This window comes from Sorex araneus, chromosome 2 (assembly GCF_027595985.1).
Source record: "Sorex araneus isolate mSorAra2 chromosome 2, mSorAra2.pri, whole genome shotgun sequence".
Lineage (NCBI taxonomy): Eukaryota > Metazoa > Chordata > Mammalia > Eulipotyphla > Soricidae > Sorex > Sorex araneus.
The window spans coordinates 264,217,855-264,242,975 of record NC_073303.1 but is presented as its reverse complement, the minus strand read 5'-3'; the positions used below and the strand labels follow the sequence as shown (position 1 = coordinate 264,242,975).

The window sequence follows — 25,121 nt, the reverse complement described above, 5'->3', positions numbered from 1 at the left end:
TTATAGGTTTTCTTTTAACCACCTAATGTATTTCTCTTTTATCCTCATGCCCACATGTAAATAAAATGGAAATCTTGTGAATGATAGTGCTGCATGGACTCCATCCTCTATGTGGTCATGAGAGACTTTATGTCCAAGGTTTCGAAGACGTGTGATGTACATAAGTCCATCATCTCGTAGGATGTCATGTTCACAGGTAAGGACATACGTCAATGGTACATTCTGTAGCTGAGAGTCACTGGCTAACAAGGGTGATAGTGAAGAATTCAAAAGCTGTGGATATGAAGAGTTAGAGCTAAGAACTGGTTCAGTATATACATGGTTCTTTTTGTAGTTCTCAGGAAGAAGAGTGCTCCAGTTCACCAATGTGAGCAGATGTCTTGATCCCAAAGGCATATGGTTATTTAATATCATTGCCTTGGTAAGAGCTTTGTCCTTAGAGATATGCAGGCATCCCATTTCAATAGCCATTTTTCTAGGAAGAATCGGACCGTGTTGATGTTCTTGGTAGGATGGCAACAAAAGGTCAACTATCTGTAAGATTGGGTAAAGTAAAGCTTGTGCCTTAAATTTGTTTTTAAATTCAGCATCATTCTGTACCTGAAAACAAACAATGAAAGGTGAATGAGTAACAGGAACCAATGGCCTCAATCATATGTGCAGTTACAATGTAAACTATTATAAAATTGATAGTGTTCTTCATGATGATTTTCACATTTTTATACATTATTTAGATGGCATTAAAATCATCCCATTGTCATCAGTGAAACAATGACACACACACACATGCACATGCTTGTGTGTTTATTTACATAGACCACCAAAGCTATGATTAATAATTATCAGAAAACAGAACAACTTCTCTAAAATTTTTACCCAAGAAGAAAAGATAAATATGGTAATACGATATCAAATTCACATGATAGCTGAATTCATATGGAATTAGGAGCAAGAGGGAGTGGCTCAAGGGCTGGAGCACATGCTTTGCATGTTAGACCCTGGGTTTAATCCTAGTCACCTAAGCATCTCCAGGACCAAGCCTTGAGCACTGATATGGGAGTAGTCCATCAACATTCACAAGTGTGGCTCAGAAAGTAAAAACTGGGCCATGTTGACAGAAGTATTCCTGATATCCAATTACTCTTCTGGAGCAAATAGTGTAATGAGAAGTAGCAAAGTAATGTATAGAAACTGAAGTGTCTCAATGCAGGCCATTTTTCTTTGTTTATTATAGTGATTTACATAAGAGCTATGATTAGTAATTATTAGAGAACAGAACTTCTCTAAAATTTTTAGAGGAGGAAAGCACATAGACTCAGTGTTACCTCATAATGTGTCACTAGGTTTCAAACATGGATTACAATAAACCCTCTACTTGGAAGACTTTATAGTTGAATATATTATAAGTCTAAAATGCAGCTATTAATAGTAAATCACAGTTCTTTAATTAAATTTTTAAAAAAGATTTTAAAAGACCTAAACTTAAAAAAAGAGAGAGAATTTACAGTTGACTCAGAAAAACTCAAATGCTCAATCACACTAAATAATATTTAATTTATTATTAAATGACCTTGACAAGTTTTGAAAATTGTTCTAGTTTCTTCAAACCAAGTTATATAAAAGAGTGCTTTAGGAAAATAGTGTCCTTACAATATCACTAAAGCCATATCTGCCAAAGGATAACATTATGCAAAAGGACATGATAAAATGTGAGACCATAAAATGTTGTAACCAAAACACAACACTTTTGTTCTAGATCTGCAGTGAATCCTGTAAACATATCCAGTATGGAAAGCATACCAGATGAGTTATTATCGCTGCCAAAGTGCCCCCGCTACTGTCCCCCGAAATACAGATCCTGGTGGGATCCACCCCATAGGCTTCAAGAACTTCATCCTGTAGAAAAAACTTGACTGCTGAAATGACATCTTCAAGGGGAACAGGGAACTGGTATTCGGGTGATAGTCTGTAGCTTCAGAACAAAAGGAGAAAAATGAAAGGAAGTAAACAGTAAAACATACATTACTGAACTTGTATGATTTCATAAGCTACTCTCCTCCAGAAGTCTAGTGAACAATTTTCCTGTGTTTGAATATATGTCTAATCAAATCTAGAATTAATTACTATCTAAACGACTGCTTTGAAATATAAGGTATATTATGAGACCTGGATGGCTTGCTGTGGGAACCAACCCTCTGCCATAGGACTAGCATCATAGCTACTAGGGAAAACCAGGTTCTTACTCCACTGCCACAACAACAGCATCAAGTGTGTTCGCCGTCCATCTGTTCAGGAAGTCATAGCTGCTCAGCTCTGAAATTTAAAACAAACACACAGACATAGAAAGTAGTAGGGAACAACCTACAATTTTGAAACGTAGGGCATTACTAAATGGTGGACTCCCCATATTCCCACTGCCCTTTAAGTGTGTGGGGGTTCAAAAACAGAAGATTTGATGATACTATCAGATGGGAAAAGTCACTACCAAAGGGATTAAAACATCAGAGTTTGAGGGCTGGAGAGATAATATGGTAGGTGGGGTTGAGAGATACATATGCTTATATTTATCATTATTATTTGTTATTATTGTTTATTGTTCCACATTGGTTTACACTTATTGCACTTGCCTTGCACCTGGCAGACCCTCGTTGATTGCTGGCACCACACATGGTTCCCTGAGCACAACCAGAGTAAGTCCTGTGATCATTCCCTCACACCACCAACAAAAATAATAGTCTTAGAATGCATGGAATACTCATACTCATGGAACAGATACAGTGTAATGTACTGAATTTGGACTATGAAGATGAAGTGGAAGCAAGGAGGGAATTAGCACACAAGCATCAATATTTGGTATAACATCAAGAATTTCTTTGTCAACAAATGGTGAATGTTGAAAAAACTCAATAATACACACAATCCTGGTTGCATGTCACAAGTTGGGAATCAGAGGTGGGGGTGACCTTGAAAAGTAGGGGGTGGTAGACAAGTAGAGGAGCAGCAACATAGGAGTCTGAACATCAAATAGTTTCTTCAGGGATGAAAAGAAAGGAAGGGTAGACCCCGGTACAGCACTTTTATTGCTTGTATTTGTTTCGCTTTAAGGAGAAATGCACAAATATAAGAAAAGGAATTTCTGAGGAGAAACAAGTCAGTCCAAAGAAAGTCCTAGATTTCTAGGAAATAGAGAATGATCAGAAGGGATGGTCATTTTCAAATTCTAGTTAAAAGAATTATTCTAAGTGGAAAAACAGAGTCTAAAGCCTGTTGAAAGTAATCTGAACAGAGAGAGCGAAAGAGGAAGCAGTAGAGAGAGGGTTTGGGGGCTCAGGGATGTCAAGGTAGAAGAGGAAGTAACAAGTATTGGAGTCATCTGAGAGGACAAGATTCTAGGAAGAAGAATGAAAGAGAATATCCATTAAACCAAATAATGACAGAGGAGGAAATAGAATCCCAAGCAAGGTAGAGACTTTGCCAAAAGATGAAAATGTCTTTTTGGGTTGGGAGATTGTTCATATGGGTAGGGCACATGTTCCGCATGGGGAAGACCCAGGTCTGATCCCCCGGAACCTCTTTGTCCCTTCGCAGTGCAAGGTGTGGCCTCCTCCGAGCAATGAACACTACCATGTGTGATCCAAAAAAGGGGAGGACTACAGAAAGTTTCTGTGTCCTTGCCAAAGCAGAGGAACTGGCTGCAGGTGCACAGACTTCAGGATGAGGACCTCCTCTTAAGAGCAGTTGCTGGATGGTTTGTTTGGGGCCTTTACACACCCCCAGGGCGGCTGCACTGGAGTCTGGTGGCCTGAACCTCTGGTGCTAGGACCAAGCCATAAGTGCTACTCTGCTCAGCTGGAGGAATGGGGGTGAGTATAGTGTCACCAATGCTACACTGGGGGTGTTAGGGGACCTTCTAGCTCTGGAGATTCAAGTTAGAGCCTTGATCATACAAGGTCTGTAATTTTTCTCGCTTTCTTTGAGCAGTCATCCCGATCCTATTCAAACTTAGCTACTTGAATTAATTTAACTTTACTGTGTGAATTTCTCAGTTACCCTGTAATCATTAATTCATTTGATAATAAAGGTTTTTTTACCCCCATTTTTATTGTGAAGACACTAGTTTGGGGTACATTCACACTTCTTCAAGATATGTTACCACATTACACCCACCACAAATCTCATCTGATATTTTTGTGATTTTATTTGCCAAGTAGTACATCAAGAAATATGTGTGATTCATGATGCACACTCTATTTCTCTGCTGAGATATAAGCACACACTAGCAAAAAAATCATGTCAACAAATGTTTTGCCCTGTTCATATGCATGTATATATACACAGATATTTTACTCTAAATATGTATGACACTATATACACATACTCTTGCTTATACAAAAATACTTACTGAAACTTCCCAGGACAAAGGCACCGCCATGAATATAGATGACAGCTGGTCTCCTACTGTCCGACTTCCTCTTGGGCAGGTACAAGCGCACTGGACTGCCACTGAAGGTGGTGTCTGTCACTGTGATGTTTGAATCTGACACTGGTGATGTGTAGTCCACTTTCACAAATGTGGAAAATACTTGATCTTGTCTTATCAGACCCATATTTTCCGTTAACATACACTGTCATAGCAAAATCAAATAGTAAACTTTTGTTTTAAGCAATACCAAACGTGGATAAACCTATTTTCAGAAAGGAAGAATAGGGTCATGGAGACCACTCAAGTAGTTGGGCACATATGTAGCATGGGCAAGAATGGACTCAATCGCTGGTCCTGCATGGATCCCAGGTGTCACTGGGTGTGGCACCACTGACACATGCACCACTGGGCTGAGCAGATGTGGGGCAACCACAAGACTGGCCACTCGTCAGGGCTGCAACACCAGGCTCTTTACCTACCCTAGATATTAAACTTTTGTCTAATGTGTGATGAAAAAATACTCCTCCCAATTAGTTGGGTGTCTTTTTCAAAATACATATGCAACCTATGTCCATTACAACATTATTTTCAATAGCCATGATCTGGACATAACTCAGATTCTCAGCACACACACAAAGGAATACTTTTCAGCTACAAGGAAAGACAGAATCTCGCTGTGTGCTAGAATATTGACGGAACTGGAGGAAGAGAGATGGGATTGAGACAGATAGGAAATGACAAGCATAAAGAAACAGCAAGAAAAATGATCTGGTGCTTGTCCTTATCCTTCTAACTTACTTTACTTATTAACACCCCCTCCAGTTTCATCACTGTTGCTGCAAAAGTCAAGATTTCATCGTTTATAATTGAGTAATATTCTGCTTTGTCATATATGATGTCTTCTTTATCCACTTATTTGTTATTTATTCTAGAGATTTTTCCCTATCTTTGCTATTATAAATAATCCTGAAATCGACATAAGTAAGCATGTAGTTTTTCAGAATAGAGTTTTGATGTTTTTGGGTAAAGATGCAGGACCATAGTTGCTAGATCATAGGGCAGTATTCTAAGAATCCTCTGTGCTATTTTCCATAACAGCTGGCATTTCCTACAAAAGAATAAGAGGGGTCTTTTTTTCTCTACAGCCCACCCACACTTGTATTTCTGTTGGTTTTTGACATAGGCCATTCTCAGGTGAGGTGGGATGCAAATAATAATTAAAAAGAAAACTCTAGAGGCTTGAATAATATCAGACAAAGTACATGCCTGACCAGGAAAAAAATTCATGAATAAAATATATTACATAATTATAATAATCTATCCACCAAGATAGTAATGTAAAATGAATGCATACTTATTAATTACAAAATTAATGACATTAATAGAGATGAAACTGAAAAGGAAAATGATAATTCATATAATTATCACATCAATACTGTTACTTGGCAATTGATAGAAAATTTAAAAATAAAAATCTTTAAGGGTATATCAAAATAATAAAATGTAAAGAAATGTTTCATCTCGTTGATATGTGTACAACAACTGCACACAACAGCAGAATGCCCATCCTTCTCACTAACTAAATCATAAAACAATCTGAAGTTGTAGAAAGTACTTTTTCTTCTCTGGCTAGGAGCTGGAAATCAATGAGAGGATGACTGCAGGAATGCCATCAATCCCTAGGGGATACAATTTATCTTTTAATAGTAATCATGTATATCTAAGGCATGTTGCATGGTGATTTGCTATACTAGTCAAGGATTGCTATCAACTGACATATCTTCCTTAAAGTCTCCCTTTTTGTGTGACAATATCTGCAAGCGAAGAACTCTCCCTGCAGTTTGGCTGTTTTAGATTTGTTCTTCTGCAGTAAGTGCAATCTGGTAAGTTCAGCCTTGTCCCCTGTTTCCAGCATCTTCTTGTTGTTTTCAATCCCCTAACACTAGCATTGCCTTTCACTTCCTACTTTCATAACAGACTTAGATCTACAAATAACTGAGATCATGGATTTTTATACTTTCTATGTCTGGATATTTCACTTAGTATAATTAAGTAATAATTATAATTATTTTATTTTATAATTATGATTATTTTATCAAAATATTTTTTAAAAATAATGATAATAATGTCACTTCCCACCATGTTCATCATGTCAGAAATTGCAAAATTTCATTTTATTTTGATATGAATGACGTTTTATTACATACCATAGACACATGAATATAGGTAATATGTACTTTCCATTTTTTTCTTTTCTTTTAGTTTTTTTGGGCCAAACCTGGTGGTGTACAGGGGTTACTCCTGGCTCTGCACTCAGGGATAATTCCTGGCAGACTCAAGAAACCACGTGGGTTCTGGGGATTGAACCCAGGTCAGCCACATGCAAGGTAGCATTTGCCATATCCTCTGTACTATTACATATACACCTATTCTTTATGGATTCATCTGTAACAGAAATTTCCACATGTCTGTTATGGTGAATAGTGTTGCAATAAATCATACATCATATCTCCCCATTCAAGTTTCTGAGTTCTCTGTCCCATTTTAAAATTTCTTTGAGATAGTGCCTTCATTTTCTTTGGGTATATACTCTGAGGAATGACTGCTGGATACCTCTTCATTTTATTTTTCTGAGAACCTATATCCTCTTTTTCATATTTGGGTACCAACTTGCATTCCTATCAGTAAAGCACAATGATTTCCTTTCTCCATATCTGAGTCAACAGTTGTCATTTTCAGTCTCTTTGTTAACAGTTGTCCTAACAGATATGAGAGGAATCACAAATCCTTATAGTTTGAATTTACATTTCCTGACGACTTTTGGGAATCTTTCAATTACCTGTGAACCAATTGCATATCTTTTGGGGAAAAAATTTTATCAAGTCCTTTGGCCATTAAAGAAATGTACTTTATTTATTTGTTATCAGGTTACATGAGATCCTTGTATATATTTTGGATACTAACTCCTCATAAGATAGATGGTTTAAAATCTGGAAACAACCCAAGTGCCCTAGAACAAATGACTGGTTAAAGAAACTTTGATACATCTACACAATGGAATACTATGCAGCTGTTAGAAGAGATGAAGTCATGAAATTTGCTTATAAGTGGATAGACATGGAGAATATCATGCTAAGTGAAATGAGTCAGAAAGAGAGGGACAGGTATAGAAGGACTGCACTCATTTGTGGAGTATAGAATAATATCACATGAGGCTGACACCCAAGGACAGTAGATACAAGGGCCAGGAGGATTGCCCCATGAGCTGGAAGACTGCTTCATAAGCAGAGGGGAGAAGGCAGATGGAATAGAGAAGGGATCACTAAGAAAATGATGGTTGGAGGAATCAGTCGGGATGGGAGATGCGTGCTAAAGTAGATAATGGACCAAACATTACAACCTCTCAGTGTCTGTGTTGCAAGCCATAATGCTCAAAGGTAGAGAGGGAGTACGGGGAATATTGTCTGCCATGGAGGCAGGGGGAGGGTGGGGAAGGGAGGGGTATACCAGGGGTATTGGTGGTGGGGAATGTGCACTGGTGGAGGGATGGGTGTTTGATCATTGTGTGATTGTAACCCAACCATGAAAGCTTGTAACTATCTCATGGCGATTTAATAAAATTTTAAAAAATAATAAAAAATATAAGAAAGGGACTGGAGTGATAGCACAGTGACTAGGGCGATTGCCTTGCATGCAGTCGATCCAGGTTTGATTCCCAGCATCCCCTATGGTCCCCTGAGCACCTCCAGGGGTAATTCCTGAGTGCAGAGTCAGGAATGACCCCTGTACATCGCCGGGTGTGACCCAAAAAGCAAAAATAAATAAATAAGATAGACGGTTTACAAATATTTTCTATCATCCTGTAGCTTACCTACTACTTTGTGGTTTCCTTTGATGTGCAGAGTTTATTTTTGTTTGTTTTGGGAGATGGGGGCCACACCTGTTAGTTCTCAAGTCTCTGAGGTCAGGGATTACTCCTGGTGGGACTCAGAGAAGCATGTGTGGTGCTGGGGAGTGAGCCCAGGTCTGCTGTGTGCAAGGCAAGCACCTTATACACTGTACTATCTTTCCAGCCCTCAGAAGCATTTTTTGGATATAGTTCCACTTGTCTACTTTTACTTTTGTTCCTTATGCTTTTGGTATTCTCTCCAAAAAATAATTACCAGGCTTATGTCATTGTTTTAATCAATGATTTCTTCTAGGAAATTTGCTAGTTGTATATATTGCAGTAATTTCTAGTTCACTCTGGTTTTGTTTTTTTACATGTGGCATAAGACATAAGACATGAGTGCAGATTCATTATTTGCATATAGAAATCCATTTTCCCAGCACTATTTATTGAAAGTACTATACAAATTTTTCATTTTAACCTCATAGTCTTGGAATCTGCCAAAAATTTGTATCATGTCTCCCCAGGCATGTTTGTGAGTTCTTTGTTCCATTCTATTGTGCTATATGTCTGTCTTATGTCAAACCATACTGTTCAGAGTATGAGGACAGTATGGTTTGACATAGTACAGGTTTCATTTTGTTTTGCTTTTGTTTGATTCAATTAGTTTTGGGAGTCCCATCCAGCAGTATTCAACTTTTTTTCCCTGGCTCTGTCCTCATACAAAGTATACACTCATGTCGTTAATATAGTTCTCTGGCCCTGTGAGACAGTTTTAAACCAGATGTTTCTTTGCCTATTCATAGAATTTGTAGTTTTACATACATTTTAAAATTATTTGTTTTATTTCTGGGATATGCCAGTGGAATTTTTATAGATATTTAATTGAAACTACATACTGTTTTTGTTAAAATTAATATTAACCTTTTAAGTATATGAGCTTTTCTAATCTACTAATGCAGTGTAGCTTTGCATTTATTGTCTTTAATTTCTTTCACTGTCTTATAATTTTCAGTATATAAAAATATTAACAAACAAAAAAAGAAAACTATAGGCCGATATCCCTGATGAACACGGATGCAAAGATCCTCAACAAAATGTTAGCAAATAGAATTCAACAGCTCATCAGAAAGATCATACACTACGACAAAGTGGGATTTATCCCGGGGATGCAAGGATGGTTCAACGTTCGGAAATCAATCGACATAATCCATCATATCACTGTAGCACTGTCTCACTGTTGTCCCGTTGTTCATTGATTTGCTTGAGCAGGCACCAGTAACGTCTCCATTGTGAGACTTGTTACTGTTTTGGACATATTGAAACGGGTAGCTTGCCAGGCTCTGCCATACTTCCATGCAGGAGGGATACTCTCGGTTGCTTGCCGGGCTCTCCAAGAGGGATGGAGGAATGAAACCCGGGATGGTACATGCAAGGCAAACACCCTACCCACTCTGCTATCGCTCCAGTCCATCATATCAACCAAAGAAAAGATAAAAACCATATAATCATACCAATAGATGCAGAGAAAGCATTGAAAAGATCCAGCACCCATTTATGATGGAAACTCTCACCGAAATGGGTAAAGAAGGGACTTTCCCCAATATAGTCAAAGCCATTTACCACAAGCCTATGGCAAGTATCATCCTCAATGGGGAAAAACTACGAGCTTTCCCTCTATGATCAAGGACGAGACAAGGATGCCCACTCTCACCACTTCTATTCAATATAGTACTGGAAGTACTTTCAATAGCAGTTAGGCAAGAAAAAGATATTAAGGGCATTCAGGTAAGAAAGGAAGAAATCAATCTCTCACTATTTGCAGATGATATGATACTGTATTTAGAGAACCCTAAAACCTCTACCAAGAAACTCCTAGAAACAATAGAGTTGTATAGTAAAGTTGCAGACTATAAAATCAATATCCAAAAGTCCATGACTTTCTATATGCAAATAATCAGAGAGAAGAAAGTGACATGAGAAAAGCAATCCTCTTCACAATTATGCCTCAGAAAGTCAAGTATTGTAGGATAACATTGGGTTTGTCCTTTCAACCTTGCCACAGGGAACTTAGTTTACCTTAAAGCAATGTCCTTTCTGTATGGACACAGGAAGACAGTTAATATTATGCTTTGTAACTTGCAAGTTGATGGACTCCAATAATATTTACTCCTCGGCATCTGCTTTCTCGACTCAGTTGCCCTTAGTTCCTAGAACCGAAAAGCAGGGTCCCGACGAGGGATGGAATGGACCCAGGGCAAGCTGTGAGCTACCCTGGCATCGAAATGGGCCAGGCCAAAGCGCCACAATACTCAACTATAAGTTGAGACCGTGGTCATAGACAAATGCTGTCATGATCCAAAAATAACGACGAGACTAGGACCCTGCTGGGGTTAGGAAGACTAACCTGACCTGAGGACTGTGGTCTGGAATATATAGTAAATGTCCTCAGGAAGAACCAAACTTTAAATTTGATATATCCCTTACTGTTCTCATACAGAATGACATTGCTAGAAATATTAGAAGTAGATTTGCTACAACTAATTAAGTGGATACTCGCTGAGAAAAAAAGAAAAGAACACACCCTGAATGGAATCCCGCTCTTAAGCGGATCTCCTAGTAATCTGGAGTAATCTCCTTAGATGAGATTTCTGTTAATCTCCTGGAGGAGTGGTCTTACCCCTCTTTATTGATTTGTTAGTGTTCAACCCACCTTTGTGTCACCACCCTATGTGATTGCTATATACACTGCGACTATAAGAGAAGTAGAGGAGAACACACAGAAGCAGAGCACCAAGCGAAAGAGAATCAGGGAGTCATTGGAGCCAGAAGCAGGGGAAATATAAAGAGCACAAAGCAAGTGAGAATCAGAGTCAGAGTCAGAGTCAGAAGAAGGGTAGGAGTCAGAAGTAAGGGACAGAGTCAGAAGTGAGAGCGAGTGGGACTCCAGAGAGAGAAGCAGAAGGGCTCCAGAGAAAGCAGCAGAAGGGCTCTGGAAAGAGACATCAGAAGAAGAGAGATCAGAAGAGACCAGAGGAGAGACTACAGAGACAGAATCAGCGATAGAGAGATAGACAGAAGAGAGCACAGTGGCACACACAAAAGCAGAGCACAAAAGAGGAGCCATCCTGATCCGGTCCATACACAGCAGCGTAAGAGCACCAAACGCAAGCAGTGAGAGAGAGAGCCACCCCAAGAGCCCGCCAACACACATACACACATATCACCCTTCCACACGCACGCGTTTGTATTTTTTAAAAAGTACCACAGAATCAGCATAACTAAGGAGGTAAAGGACCTGTACAAAGAAAACTACAAAACGCCACTTCAAGAAATAAAAGAAGACACGAGGAAATGGAAAGATATCCCCTGCTTGTGGATTGGGAGACTTAACATCGTCAAAATGGCAATACTCCCCAAAGCACTGTACAAATTCAGTGTAATCCCTATAAGGATACCCATTAAATTCTTCAAAGAAATGGAGTAAACACTCATGAAATTCATATAGAACAATAAGCCCCCACGAAAAGCTAAAGCAATCCTTGGGAAAAAAGAAGATGGGAGGCATCACCTTCCCCAACCTCAAACTCTACTTCAAAGTGGCAATAATTAAAACATCATAGTAATCTAACAAAGGCAGAGCTGCAGACCAATGGAACAGAGTAGAATATCTTGACACACACCCTCAAATATGTGATCATCTAATCTTTGATAAAGGAGCAAGAAATGTGAAGGGGAGCAAGGAAAGCCTCTTTAACAAATAGTGCTGCCAAAACTGGACAGCTACATGCAAAAAAATGGGCTCAGACCACTACCTAACACGGTGCACAAAAGTCAGATCAAAATGGATTAAAGATCTCAAAATCAGACCAGACTTTATCAGGTACATTGAAGACAAGGTTGGCAAAACCCTTCACAACATTGGAGCTAAAGGTATCTTTAAAGGCAACACATCACTGGCCAAGCAAGTGGAAACAGAGATAAACAAATGGAACTATCTTAAACTAAGAAGCTTCTGCACCTCAAAAGATACAGTGACCAGAATACAAAGACAGTCTACAGAATTGTTAGGATATTCACCCAATACCCATCTGATAAAGGGTTGATATCAAGAGTTTACAAGGCACTGGTAGAACTCCACAAAAAGAAAACATCCAACCCCATCAGAAAATGGGGCGATGAAATGAACAGAAAGTTTCTCAAAGAAAAAATCCGAATGACCAAAAGACACAAGAAAAAATGTTCCTCATCAGTAATCATCAGAGAGATGCAGATCAAAATAACAATGAGATACCACCTCACACCACAGAGAATGGCCCACATTCGCAAGAACAAAATCAACCAGTGTTGGTGCGGATGTGGGGAGAAAGGGACTCTCCTTCACTGCTGGTGGGAATTCCGACTGGTTCAGCCCTATTTGGAAAACAGTGTGGACGTCTTCAACAATTAGATATTGAGCTCTCATTTGACCCTGCCATACCACTTCTGGGAATATATCCTGGAGGTGCAAAGAAGTACAGTAGAAATGACAACTGCATTTGTATGTTTATTGCAGTACTATTTACAATAGCCAGAATCTGGGAAAAACACACCCGAGTGCCAGATAACAGGTGAGTGGTTATAGAAACTTTGGTACATTTACACAATGGAATACTATGCAGCTATTAGAAAATATGAAGTCATGAAATTTGCATATAAGTGGATCAACATGGAAAGTATCATGCTAAGTGAAATGAGTCAGAAAGAGACAGACATAGAAAGATTGCACTCATCTGTGGAATATAAAATAACAAATAGGAGACTAACACCCAAGAATAGTAGAGATAAGTACCAGGAGGTTGGTTCCAAGGCTTAGAAGCTGGCCTCACACACTGGAGGAAGGGGCAGCTCAGATAGAGAAGGGACCACCAAGTAAGGGGTGCTAGGAGGGCCCTGGCACCGTGTCACTCCCCCCACATGACCATAGCAGGGTGCGGGCATAGAGCTGCACACCCCACAACCAGGGAAACCCTGAACCACTTTCAACTTTAACACCAAACACTGACACTGTAGTTTAGGTGCCAGCACTTCTACCAAGGTCCGTGAGTGGCTGGTCAGTGATTAAAGGCTCCCCGGTCCCTCGGAACAGACTCCGCCTGCTTAGGGGCCACTTTTGACCTCGTAGCCCCAGAGTGACCCCTGGGTCATCTGGAGTGGCTCCATGCAGTGCCAGGAATTCGCAGGAGGTCGGCCAGAGTAGCTTACCACAAAGCTGACCTTTCCCTCTCCGCCATCTCCGACTTTCCTCGAGCTGACCCTTTGCTTGTTGGTAGCTTCCTGTTTCCCTGGAAGCTTCTTTTTAAAAAATTTTTTTAAATTTTATTGAATCAGTATGAGATAATTACAGGCTTTCATGGTTGGGTTACAATTACACAATGATCAAACACCCATCCCTCCACCAGTGCACATTCCCCACCACCAATACCCCGGTATACCCCCCCCTTCCCCACCCTCCCCCTGCCTCCATGGCAGACAATATTCCCCATATTCCCTCTCTACTTTTGGGCATTATGGCTTGCAACACAGACACCAAGAGGTAATCATGTTTGGTCCATTATCTACTTTCAGCACGCATCTCCCATCCCAACTAGTTCCTCCAGCCATCATTTTCTTAGTGATCCCTTCTCTATTCCATCTGCCTTCTCCCCTCTGCTCATGAAGCAGGCTTCCAGCTATGGGGCAATCCCCCTGGCCCTTGTATCTACTGTCCTTGGGTGTCAGCCTCATGTGATATTATTCTATACTCCACAAATGAGTGCAGTCCTTCTATCTGCAGTCCTTCTATCTATGTCTGTCCCTCTCTTTCTGACTCATTTCACTTAGCATGATACTCTCCATGTCTATCCATTTATAAGCAAATTTCATGACTTCATCTCTTCTAACAGCTGCATAGTATTCCATTGTGTAGATGTACCAAAGTTTCTTTAACCAGTCATCTGTTCTAGGGCACTTGGGTTGTTTCCAGATTTTGACTATTGTGAACAGTGCTGCAATGAACATATACGTACAGATGTCATTTCTACTGTGTTTTATTGCATTCTCGGGATATAGTCCCAGAAGTGGTATTGAGGGGTCATATGGAAGCTCAATTTCTAGTTTTTGAAGGACTGTTTATATTGTTTTCCAGAAAGGCTGGACCAGTTGGCACTCCCACCAACAGTGAAGGAGCATCACTTTTTCCCCACACCCACATCAGTACTGGTTTCTTTTGTTCTTTTGAATGTGTGCCAGTATCTGTGGTGTGAGACGATATCTCATTGTTTTATTTGCATCTCCCTGATGGGGAGAATTTTTTTCATGTGCCTTTTGGTCATTTGTATTTCTTTTTTGAGGAAACTTCTGTTCATTTCTTCTCCCCTTTTTTTGATGGGCCTGGAGGCTTTTTTCTTACACAATTCTACTAGTGTTTTGTATATCCTGGATATTAATCTCTTATCAGATGGGCATTGGGTAAATATTTTTCCCATTCTGTGGGTTATTTCTGTATTTTTGTCACTGTTGCTTTTGAAGTACAGGAGCTTCTTAGTTTGATGTAGTCCCATTTGTTTATGTTTGCTTCCACTTGCATGGTCAGTGTTGTTTCGTCCTTAAAGATGATTTTGGCTTCAATGTCATGGAGAGTTCTGCCTATATTTTCCTATATGTTCCTTATAGATTCATGTCTGATATTGAGGTCTTTAATCCACTTTGATCTGACTTTTGTGCCTGGTATTAGACAGAGGTCAGAGTTCATTTCTTTGTAGGCAGCTATCTAGTTTTCGCAGCATCACTTGTTGAAGAGGCTTTCCTTCTTCCACTTCACATTTCTTGCTCCATGGGGGCTTCTAAGTCATATTCTTCCCCGTTACAGCTCTCCAGTTGGTTTGGTAAAGACTTGATCCTGGGGCCTCAAGACGCCCTGGAAGCCCCCTGCCTGCCCCCATACACGCAGTAAGTTCTGATGATGTTGAACCCCGAAGTCCAGGAAGTCACCCCTCTTCCTTTCTAACTGCAGCCTAGTGGCCTGATCATGCTGCCTTTACTGGGGTGCCAGGTGTTCCTTCCTTCTTAATATTTCTAGAGTGAACATTTGCAGGCCAAGTTATATGTCATTCCTTCCAACCTCTCTCCCCACCCCGCCCCCACCGCCCCTTGACTATGTTGGTGTTTTTGGTGTTTTTTTAAAAAAAATTATTTTTAAATCTTAAGGAAAGCTCCCAGAAGCTCGTGGCTGCGAGTGGTCCCGCAACATCTTATAGCCTAGTTCTCCCACTCGAAGAACCTGACAAGCTACCGAGAGTTTCCTGCCCACATGGGAGAGCCTGACAAGCTCCCCCATGGCATATTCATATGCCAAAACAAGTAACAACGATGGGTCTTATTCCCCTGATCCTGAAAGAGCCTCCAATGCGGCACTGTTGGGAAGGATGGGTAAAGAGAGGCTTCTAAAATCTCAGGGCTAAAATAAAAAATTATATAAATATATTAACAGGTGTCACAGAAAATTATTTGGGGGAAATTAGAGCATAGAATACAAATTATAATAGAATAGAAATTATAACAGAATGCTACTCCATTATAAATGATGATGTGAACAAGTAAATAATCAAAATTGTTGTTATGTAGTAAAGAACTGTGCAGAGGGAAATATATAAAATTAAAGCATAATATTGAAAACTAGAACAATGTCATCAGCGAAGCGGAGGTGGTGTAGTTGCCGACCATCTGTCTTCACTCCCATTCCTTCCCATTACATGACGTTCTCGAGGGTGAAACTGAAGAGTTTCAGTGAAATGGTATCGCCCTGCTGCACCCCTCTCTTTACGTTGATGATTACTTTCTTGTAGAATGGTGAGATCCTGGTGGTGAATCTGTAATACAGCTCACCAAAGATCTTGATGTACTGAGTTTGAATGCCCTGTTTGGCTAGGGTTTCAATGACTGCTTCAATCTCAACAGAATCAAAGGCTTTTTTTAAATTGATGAACATTAGACAGAGCGGCATCTTGAACTCTCACGAAACTTCAATGAGCTTGGTCACTGTGTGGATATGGTCAGTGGTGCTGAATCCTTTTTGGAACCCAGCTTGTTGCGTGGTTGTCCTTTATCTAATGTTCTGCCTATCCTATTCAGGATGACTCAAGTGAACAACTTGTACATGATGGACAACAGGCAGATTGGGCGATAGTTGCTGATGTCATGGATATCTCACGTTGGGATGGAACCTTGCATTCGAACAGGTAGAGTGTTAAGAGCTGAGCCAGTGTATTGATGAGTACTGGTGGCAGATTTTTCAGGTATTGAGGTCTGACCTTGTCTGGACCGGGTGCTGTATGAGACTTTACTGACAAAATGGTGTGTTGGATTTCAGAAGGGAGAACATTGGGAACAACATATCCATCCTTCGGAATTTGGTATGTGGGCAGGTGGATGTGGCTATCGAAGGGATTCAAGCAGAAGTCATGAATAATCCTCTCCATTGCCTTTCTGGAAGATATGATAAATCCATCGGAGGGCAGACATCTTGGTCTTGTTGGCAAGCATTATGAATACTTTTCCCGGATTCTGTTGCATCGGCCAACACTGCTGCTCTTCTCTCTTTGAGGTCTTCCTTTATCACTTCTCTGCACAGCTTTGTGAGCTCGGACATTAGCTTGTGATTACCTGAGGTTCATGCCAAACCATGATGGCGAATAAACTTGAGAGTTTCCAAAGACAGACATCTGTTTGTGGCTTTCCTACTCTCGGCATTTCTCTCACAGTCATGGAGGTGCTGAACACCAAACATTATCATAGCAAATATTATAATATTATAATAACAAATATTATATTATAATAACACCAAACATTAGCCAAGCGGCACAAATGCTGGCCAAGTTGACCGAGAGTGTGGAAAAGTCGAACTGCAGCTGAATCTCACCAAGACAATGTTCATGAAAAATGAACTAGTCCCTGATGTTCCATTTGCTCTCAATGGAATGAACATCTCTGAATGCAGCAGCTATGTGTACCTGGGTCGAGAACTGAACATGAGGAACGACTTGGTGCCAGAACTGTGCAGGAGGAAGAGAGTGGGGTGGAATGCCTTCAGGAGCATCGAAGAAGTGGTTAAGAGAATGAAGAACCTCTGGCTCCGGGCACATCTCTTCGACTCCACCATTCTTCCTGCACTAACTTATGCCTCAGAGACCTGGGACCTATGAAAACAGGACAAGAACGCTATTCGGGTACCCCAAAGAGGAATTGAAAGAGCTATGCTTGGAATATCACATTTCACCCAAGTGACAGAAGGAATCAGGAGTTCCGACCTCCATTGGCAATCAAGAATCAGGGGCGCTATCTCATTTGCCAAGGTGTCGAAAATCAGATGGGTTGGACATGTAATGCGATTTAGAAATGACCACTGAACTAGAGCTGTTACCGACTGGATTCCACAATACGTCAAAAAGCCATGTGGCCTCCCACCTACAAGATGGTCAGACTTCGTCAGAAGCCTGAAGGAGTGGTTTGAGGCTCTTCATGTTGCTGGAGCAAGCAAATACCATTGGGCTACATTATCATGCAACTGGGACAAATGAATACGTTACAGGCACCCGCTCAAGCAAATCTAAGATCAACATGATGACAAGTGACAAGTGACATTGAAAATCAAGAAAGGTCTCAAATCACCTTTTAGGTTTCTGTTTTAATGGGATAAAGAAGAGAGAACAAAATCCAAGAAAGGAAAAGAGATTAAATAATGAAGCTAGAAGGAGGATTTTAATGCAATACTAAAAACATCCTTAAAGATTGGGGCTGGGGATTGGGGTATGGTATGGTATGGTATGGTATGGTATGGTATGGTATGGTATGGTATGGTATGGTATGGTATGGTATGGTATGGTACCATTCCATACTCGGTGACTACAGTCAACAAGTGCTCAAGGCCCTTCCTGGAGGTACTCAGGATTCCTGGATATGGTAATGGAATTGAAACCACGGGTGCTCACAAAAAAATCATGAGTCAATCCCTTCAACCTATGACTCCAATCCTCATAGAAGGCATTTTAGGATAATTTGAGTTCAACTTAATGCAAAGCTTTTGTTGTATAAATTTAGACAATATGATGAAGCCTTACACTTAGATAAAATATTTGCAAATCAAACATCTGGCAAATGATGTGTACCCAGAATAGGAAGAGAACTTAATGTTTGACAATAACAAATAGTCAATATTTAAATAGAGACTTGAACATGTATGCCACCTTCAAAAAAAAAAGAAATAGAAAGTATACAAAAGGGCTCAGCATCCATAATCATTAGAGAAATGTGAGTGACATAATGCGCTATTTCTAATCACTTATTAGAATATTTCTGAGTATTAAATTGTTAAATTCTGGTATGAATACAGCAGAACTATAACTTTTATACCTTATTTTGTGGATGCAAAGTGGTACAGTCTTTGGAAAATTTAAATACATAATGATAATATGACCTGGCACATCTAGCACAAGGCATTTATTCAAAAGAAAACAGAACTTTCCCTTCTTCACACAAAAGACTATATGTAAATGGTTCAGCACTCTGATTTATAATCACTACAAAATAGAGAAACCCAAGTATTCTTTACCTGTGTATTTTGGAAAAATCACGATGTGTCCATATGTAAGTTTTAAATGTAACTTCTTATACTCCCAAAAACATAGATTAGAGATATACAGATAATCTGTAACACATAATGGTGTTGCAATCGCCAGGCCAGACTCAAAGGGCAAGTGCATTATATATGTTAGATCATGGAAGGTTCAAAGTGTGAGTACATGACATGTGACAATGGTCACCAGCAGTGGGCACAGAGAAAATTTACACAAAGGGACAACACAGAGTGGTTTTCAGGGGTTAGGTTCCCATGGATAATAAATAAATATTGTATTATGTGAACATTTCAGGAATCTAGGCAAATATTAACTGTCCTATAACCAAAAGGAAAAATATTCCTGGATGCAAAGCTAAAATAAAAATTGTTAATTGAAATAATAACAAAAAATAAAGGTGGGATATAGGCTAAATAGGTTTGAATCCTAATTCTACAAGTCATTAAATGCTTGAATTGTTTTCTGAGCTTTATTGTTCTCCCCATAGAATGGAGACAATGATGGTTATTCAGAAAATGCAATTGTAAATGTGAAACACACCCAGCAGTACTCATGGCTTAGTCCTGTGTCTCTACTTCCATAAGCAGACCAATTCACTCTTGAATATTCTGAATATTCTGTTCATTTCTTCTCCCCATTTTTTTGATGGGCTTGGAGGCTTTTTTCTTACACAATTCTACTAGTGTCTTGTATATCCTGGATATTAATCCCTTACCAGATGGGCATTGGGTAAATATTCTTTCCCATTCTGTGAGTTCTTTATGTATTTTTGTCACTGTTGCTTTTGAAGTACAGGAGCTTCTTAGTTTGATGTAGTCCCATTTATTTATGTTTGCTTCCACTTGCATGGTCAGTGCTGTTTCATCCTTAAAGATGCTTTTGGTTTCAAAGTCATGGAGAGTTCTGCCTACATTTTCTTCTATGAACCTTATAGATTCATGTCTGATATTGAGGTCTTTAATCCACTTTGATCTGACTTTTGTGCCTGGTATTAGACAGAGCTCAGAATTCATTTTTTTACAGGTAGCTATCCAGTTTTCCCAGCACCACTTATTGAGGAGGCTTTCCTTGTTCCACTTTGCATTTCTTGCTCCTTTGTCAAAAATTAAGTGGTCATATATTTGGGGGTCTGTGACAGGATATTCAACTCTGTTCCATTGGTCTTCAGGTCTGCTTTTATCCCAATACCATGCTTTTTTAATAACTACTGCTTTGTAGTAGAAGTTTCCTCAAAAAAGAAATACAAATGGCCAAAAGGCACCTGAAAAAATGCTCCATATCCCTAGTAATCAGGGAGATGCTAATCAAAACAACAATGAGATATCATCTCATACCACAGAGACTGGCACATATTCAAAAGGACAAAAGTAACCAGTGCTGGCATGGATGTGGGGAAAAAGTGATGCTCCTTCACTGTTGGTGGGAATACCAACTGGTCCAGCCTTTCTGGAAAACAATATAAACAGTCCTTCAAAAACTAGAAATTGAGCTTCCATATGACCTCTCAATACCACTTCTGGGAATATAACCCGAGGATGCAAAAAAGCACAGTAGAAATGACATCTGCACCTATATGTTCATTGCAGCACTGTTCACAATAGCCAAAATCTGGAAACAACCCGAGTGCCCTAAAACAGATGACTGATTAAAGAAACTTTGGTACATCTATACAATGGAATACTATGCAGCTGTTAGGAGAGATGAAGTCATGAAATTTGCTTATAAATGGATAGACATGGAGAGTATCATGCTAAGTGAAATGAGTCAGAAAGAGAGGGACAGACATAGAAGGACTGCACTTATTTGTGGAGTGTAGGGTAGCATCACATGAGGTTGACACCCAAGGACAGTAGATACAAGGGCCAGGGGGATTGCCCTATAGCTGGAAGCCTGCTTCATAAGCAGAGGGGAGAAGGCAGATGGAATAGAGAAGGGATCAATAAGAAAATGATGGCTGAAGGAACTAGTTGGGATGGGAGATGCATGCTGAAAGTAGATGATGGACCAAACATGATGACCTCTCAGTGTCTGTGTTGCAAGCTATAATGCCCCAAAGTAGAGAGAGTATGGGGAATATTGTCTGCCATGGAGGCAGGGGGAGGGTGGGAAAGGGGAGTATACCCGGGATATTGGTGGTGGGGAATGTGCACTGGTGGAGGGATGGTTGTTTGATCATTGTGAAATTGTAACCCAAGCATGAAAGCTTGTAACTATCTCACGGTGATTCAATAAAATTTTTAAAAAAATAATATTCTGAATATTCATAGTGCTGACAGTCATGCCTGGGTCTGGTATATGCAAGACGAGCACTTTACCTGTGATCTTTCCAATGTGTCATTAAATAATTCTTTAAAATATTAAGACAGGGAATAAGTATGTGTGGCATAAATTTTATCTTTCTAGTATTTATGTATATCAAAATAGTTACATATATTCTAATTGCTAGTTAGAAGTAGCCATCCAAAAGGTCCTTTCAGCTTAGGGAACGTCATGCTGACTTAAACGTCCTTTCGGTTTTAGTGAATATGTTGACTCTGACTTACATAAAGTTCTTCCTGAAGCAGATGCCCACATTTTTTCTACTGAACAGGAACCAACTACCTCTGTGAACATTACTAGTTAACTTTTGGAACTCTTAGTAACTACTCTATCTTATTTTATGTTTTTATATGTCTCCTTAGCACAGTGGGTAGGGTGTTTGCTTTGCACTGGCCAACCCGGATTTGATTCCTCCATCCCTCTCGGAGAGCCTGGCAAGCTACTGAGAGTAGCCTGTCCGCATGGCAGAGCCAAGCAAGTTACCCAAGGGTATTCGATATGCCAAAAACAGTAACAATAAGTCTTACAATGGAGATGTTACTGGTGGCCACTCGAGCAAATCGATGAACAATGGGACAACAGTGCTATGAAAGTGCTGCAATACTACACAGTTAATGAATTAGCACAGTGGGTAGGGTGTTTTCCTTGCATGGGGCTGACCTAGGTTCGATTCCTCCATCCTTCTCAAAGAGCTCAGCAAGGTGCCGGGCACAAAACCTGGCAAGCTCCCCATGGTGTATTCAATATGCCAAAAACAGTAACAACAAGTCTCAGAATGGAGATGTTACTGGTGCCTGCTCAAGCAAATCAATGAGCAATGGGATGACAGTGATACAGTGAATAATTAATTAATTAGGTCCCTCCCTTCATAATAACTGTTTTATCATATTATACATCATACTGCTAACTAGCAGTACTTTATTCTCACACCAATGCTGACATGTGTCATGTTACACCACTTAATGTTAACTAGCAATACTCTATTCTCAGAACAATGCTGCAACATGCTGATCAGATCTCCCACATAGTGAAAAACAGTCACACAAACGTTCAGCCATCTCTCAGGTCAATGGGCACAGAAACTCATGCTATTTCTTCTCTTATATTACCTATAATTTTATTGTGTAAATGCATAAACTCATCTTTACCCACATTTTATCAAAACTATTTTTATCCTTTCATATATAAACTTTAACTTCTTTCTAGAAATTAGTTGTGTTACTATAATTGAATGAAAAAATGTAAAATGGCTATCTCTTGTACAGTAGAAGCAGATCAATTGTTAGCATAAATTATATACATACATGCGTATCACATATACTGTTATTCTAGGTGTACAGTATTTTTATTCTTTTTGTTTGATGAAGCAAGGTTCTTTTAGAATGTGCTAACATTAGTGAGGAAACCAGAATTCATTGATGAGAAGTGTAACGGACTCTGAACAAACAATCTGGGACATTAATGCTATGAAGTGTGAAGGACTCTGAACAATCTAGCAAGGTGGCATTGCAGCTCTTCTGTGGGCTGGCATTAGTTTATCCGTCTTCCCCTCTGTCATACAGTGGGTGAAGATATGATCATTGGCAATAATAGTCAAAGGGCCTCTTGTGAATGTTCACGTGGTGAACATTCAGTGGGAGAACTTCCAGTGTCTGGCTTCACTGAACTTCCCTGAGCTTGTGGTGGCATGTGAGGTCATCTGTCTCAGGCACCTTGTGATGCTCTCTTTGTTCACTGTTTGTCTGTTGAGACTCTCCCGTAAAACTTCCACTGTCAGGTTCACCGCACTGTCCAGACAACAGCATGCTTTGATAGGAGAGTAGGATATTGACAATAAGGCAGGTGAGAGCTTGAATTCTAGCATTATCATAAAAATAACCTAAAATCAGCACTTCAAGTTTGGACATAGATTAAAAACTGTGGTTTTCAAAGTGTGGTCTTAGAATCTTTGGGCAGGGGGCAGGGGAGTCTCTGGGACAGAGTCAGATTCCATGATACTATTTAACTTCCTGAATTTTAAAAGTTTAATTCCCTATGAGTGTGCAGTAGAGTTTTCAAGAGGTTAAGGACAGGAAATACTGAAATAGATTCAATGCAAAAGCAGTCATGTTGCTCCAGCAGCGAGTTCAGCAAGAATGCAAAGTAATGCTACTATCATAACTCATCTTCCATGTCTTAAAAAATATATGATCAAGATTAAATATATAGTTTATATTAACCTTTTTTATCACTGGTAAAATAATTAAGTAAATTAAATTCTACTGAAATTAGCTTGTAATCCAGTCACACGGACCAATATAATCCACTTAAACATTTATTTGAGGGCCAGCTAGAGCAATAGCAGTAGGTAGGGTACTTGTCTTGTACATGGCCAACCTGGGTTCAATTCCTGGAACCCAAGGTTGTCCCCTAAGTCACTAGGAATGATCCCTGAGCACTGCCAGGTATGGCTCCCAAACCAAAAATAAATAAAATAAACATTTCTTTGAGATACTCAATAAAATATAAAGAATATCTGAGGGGCTGGAGTAATTGCACAATTGCATGTGGCCTGAGTCTGGTCGCCAGCACATCAGATAGCCCCTGGAACCCAAAAGGGGTGACCCCTGAGAGCAGACTTAGGAGGAAACCCAACCAGATGGCACAGAGAAAATAAAATAAAGAAAGAAAGAAAGAATTTCTGAAAATCTGGAAAGATAGTAGAGGAGGTTTTGCATGCAACCACAACCCTAAATCAAATTCCTGCCACCACGTATGGTCCCCTGAGCGCCGCAAAAGTCATACCTGAACACTGAGCCAAGACTAGCCTCTGGGGACTACCAGATATACCCCACTAAGGAAAGAATTTCTGACATGAAAAATCTGAAAACTCCTGAGAAAGAAGATATTTATATAGTAAAGAATAAATTTTTAGAAAGAAGCCTCTTGATAGGAGCCAGAGAGATAGTTTAAATGCACTGCCCTACCTATATACCACAACCCCAGTTTGAGCCCTGGCACCGTATCTGGTTCCCTGAACACCACCAGGAGCGATGCCTACAGATAGAACACGGGGCTCCTCTGAGTGTGGCCCCCAAACCACAACAATAACATAAAGACACTCATATACATGAAAATAATAGAGCACAGTTAACATGCATTTTAAGTATTTAGGGGACATGTGAGGCTCTATTCTTTTCAGAAATATGGGATGTAGGATACCATAGAGATAGTACAGCAGTCAAGGTGCTTGCCTTGCATGCACCCAACACTGGTTTGATTCCTGGCATTACATGTCGTCCCAAGAGCACTGCCAGGCGTGATCCCTGGCAGAGTCAGGAGTAAGCCCCGAGAACCCCTAGTTGTGGCTCCAAAACAAATGAACAAAAAGCCAAAACAAAAATCAGCACAGAAGACATTTTAGGATCATCAAGTTATTTAACAGCCATATAATTTTCCTCTAAGTAAAACAATTCTCCAAAGATAGACTTATCTTTGAAGATAGACATTTGCAAGCATGTATATTTATCTCCCTCAGCTTTGTACATCATTAAATGTATTTGTTAATATATTAAATTTAAAAGATTAGCATGATTCAACTGATTTTTCCTAAAAGAAAAACCAAAGTGTCTTTCAAAATACGAATTGAAAATAGTTTATAGTACTTGTAATTTACAAACTATAAGCTTATAACAGCCCAATGTTCTGTAAAAGTTTTTACCACAAATGAAGTTGTCTTTATAGCAGCATCTATGAGCCCCACTTTCCAAGGTTCTTCAATGTTCTCTGGCATTGGTGCATAAATGTAGTAAGCAAAGATAATACAAATCAGCCCAAAGCACAGAGCTTTGCATGCCAT

At 39.7% G+C, this 25,121-nt stretch overlaps 1 protein-coding gene across 1 annotated transcript; it reads right to left on the bottom strand.

The window, feature by feature from the left end:
• On the bottom strand, positions 1–25,121 carry LOC101552688 (arylacetamide deacetylase-like 2). The gene is made up of 5 exons (XM_004602895.2): positions 24,984–25,121; positions 4,403–4,625; positions 2,244–2,313; positions 1,801–1,972; positions 1–600 (listed from the first exon to the last, which is right to left on the bottom strand). The coding sequence occupies exons 1-5, from the start codon at positions 25,119–25,121 to the stop codon at positions 1–3; spliced, it is 1,203 nt and encodes a 400-aa protein (XP_004602952.2).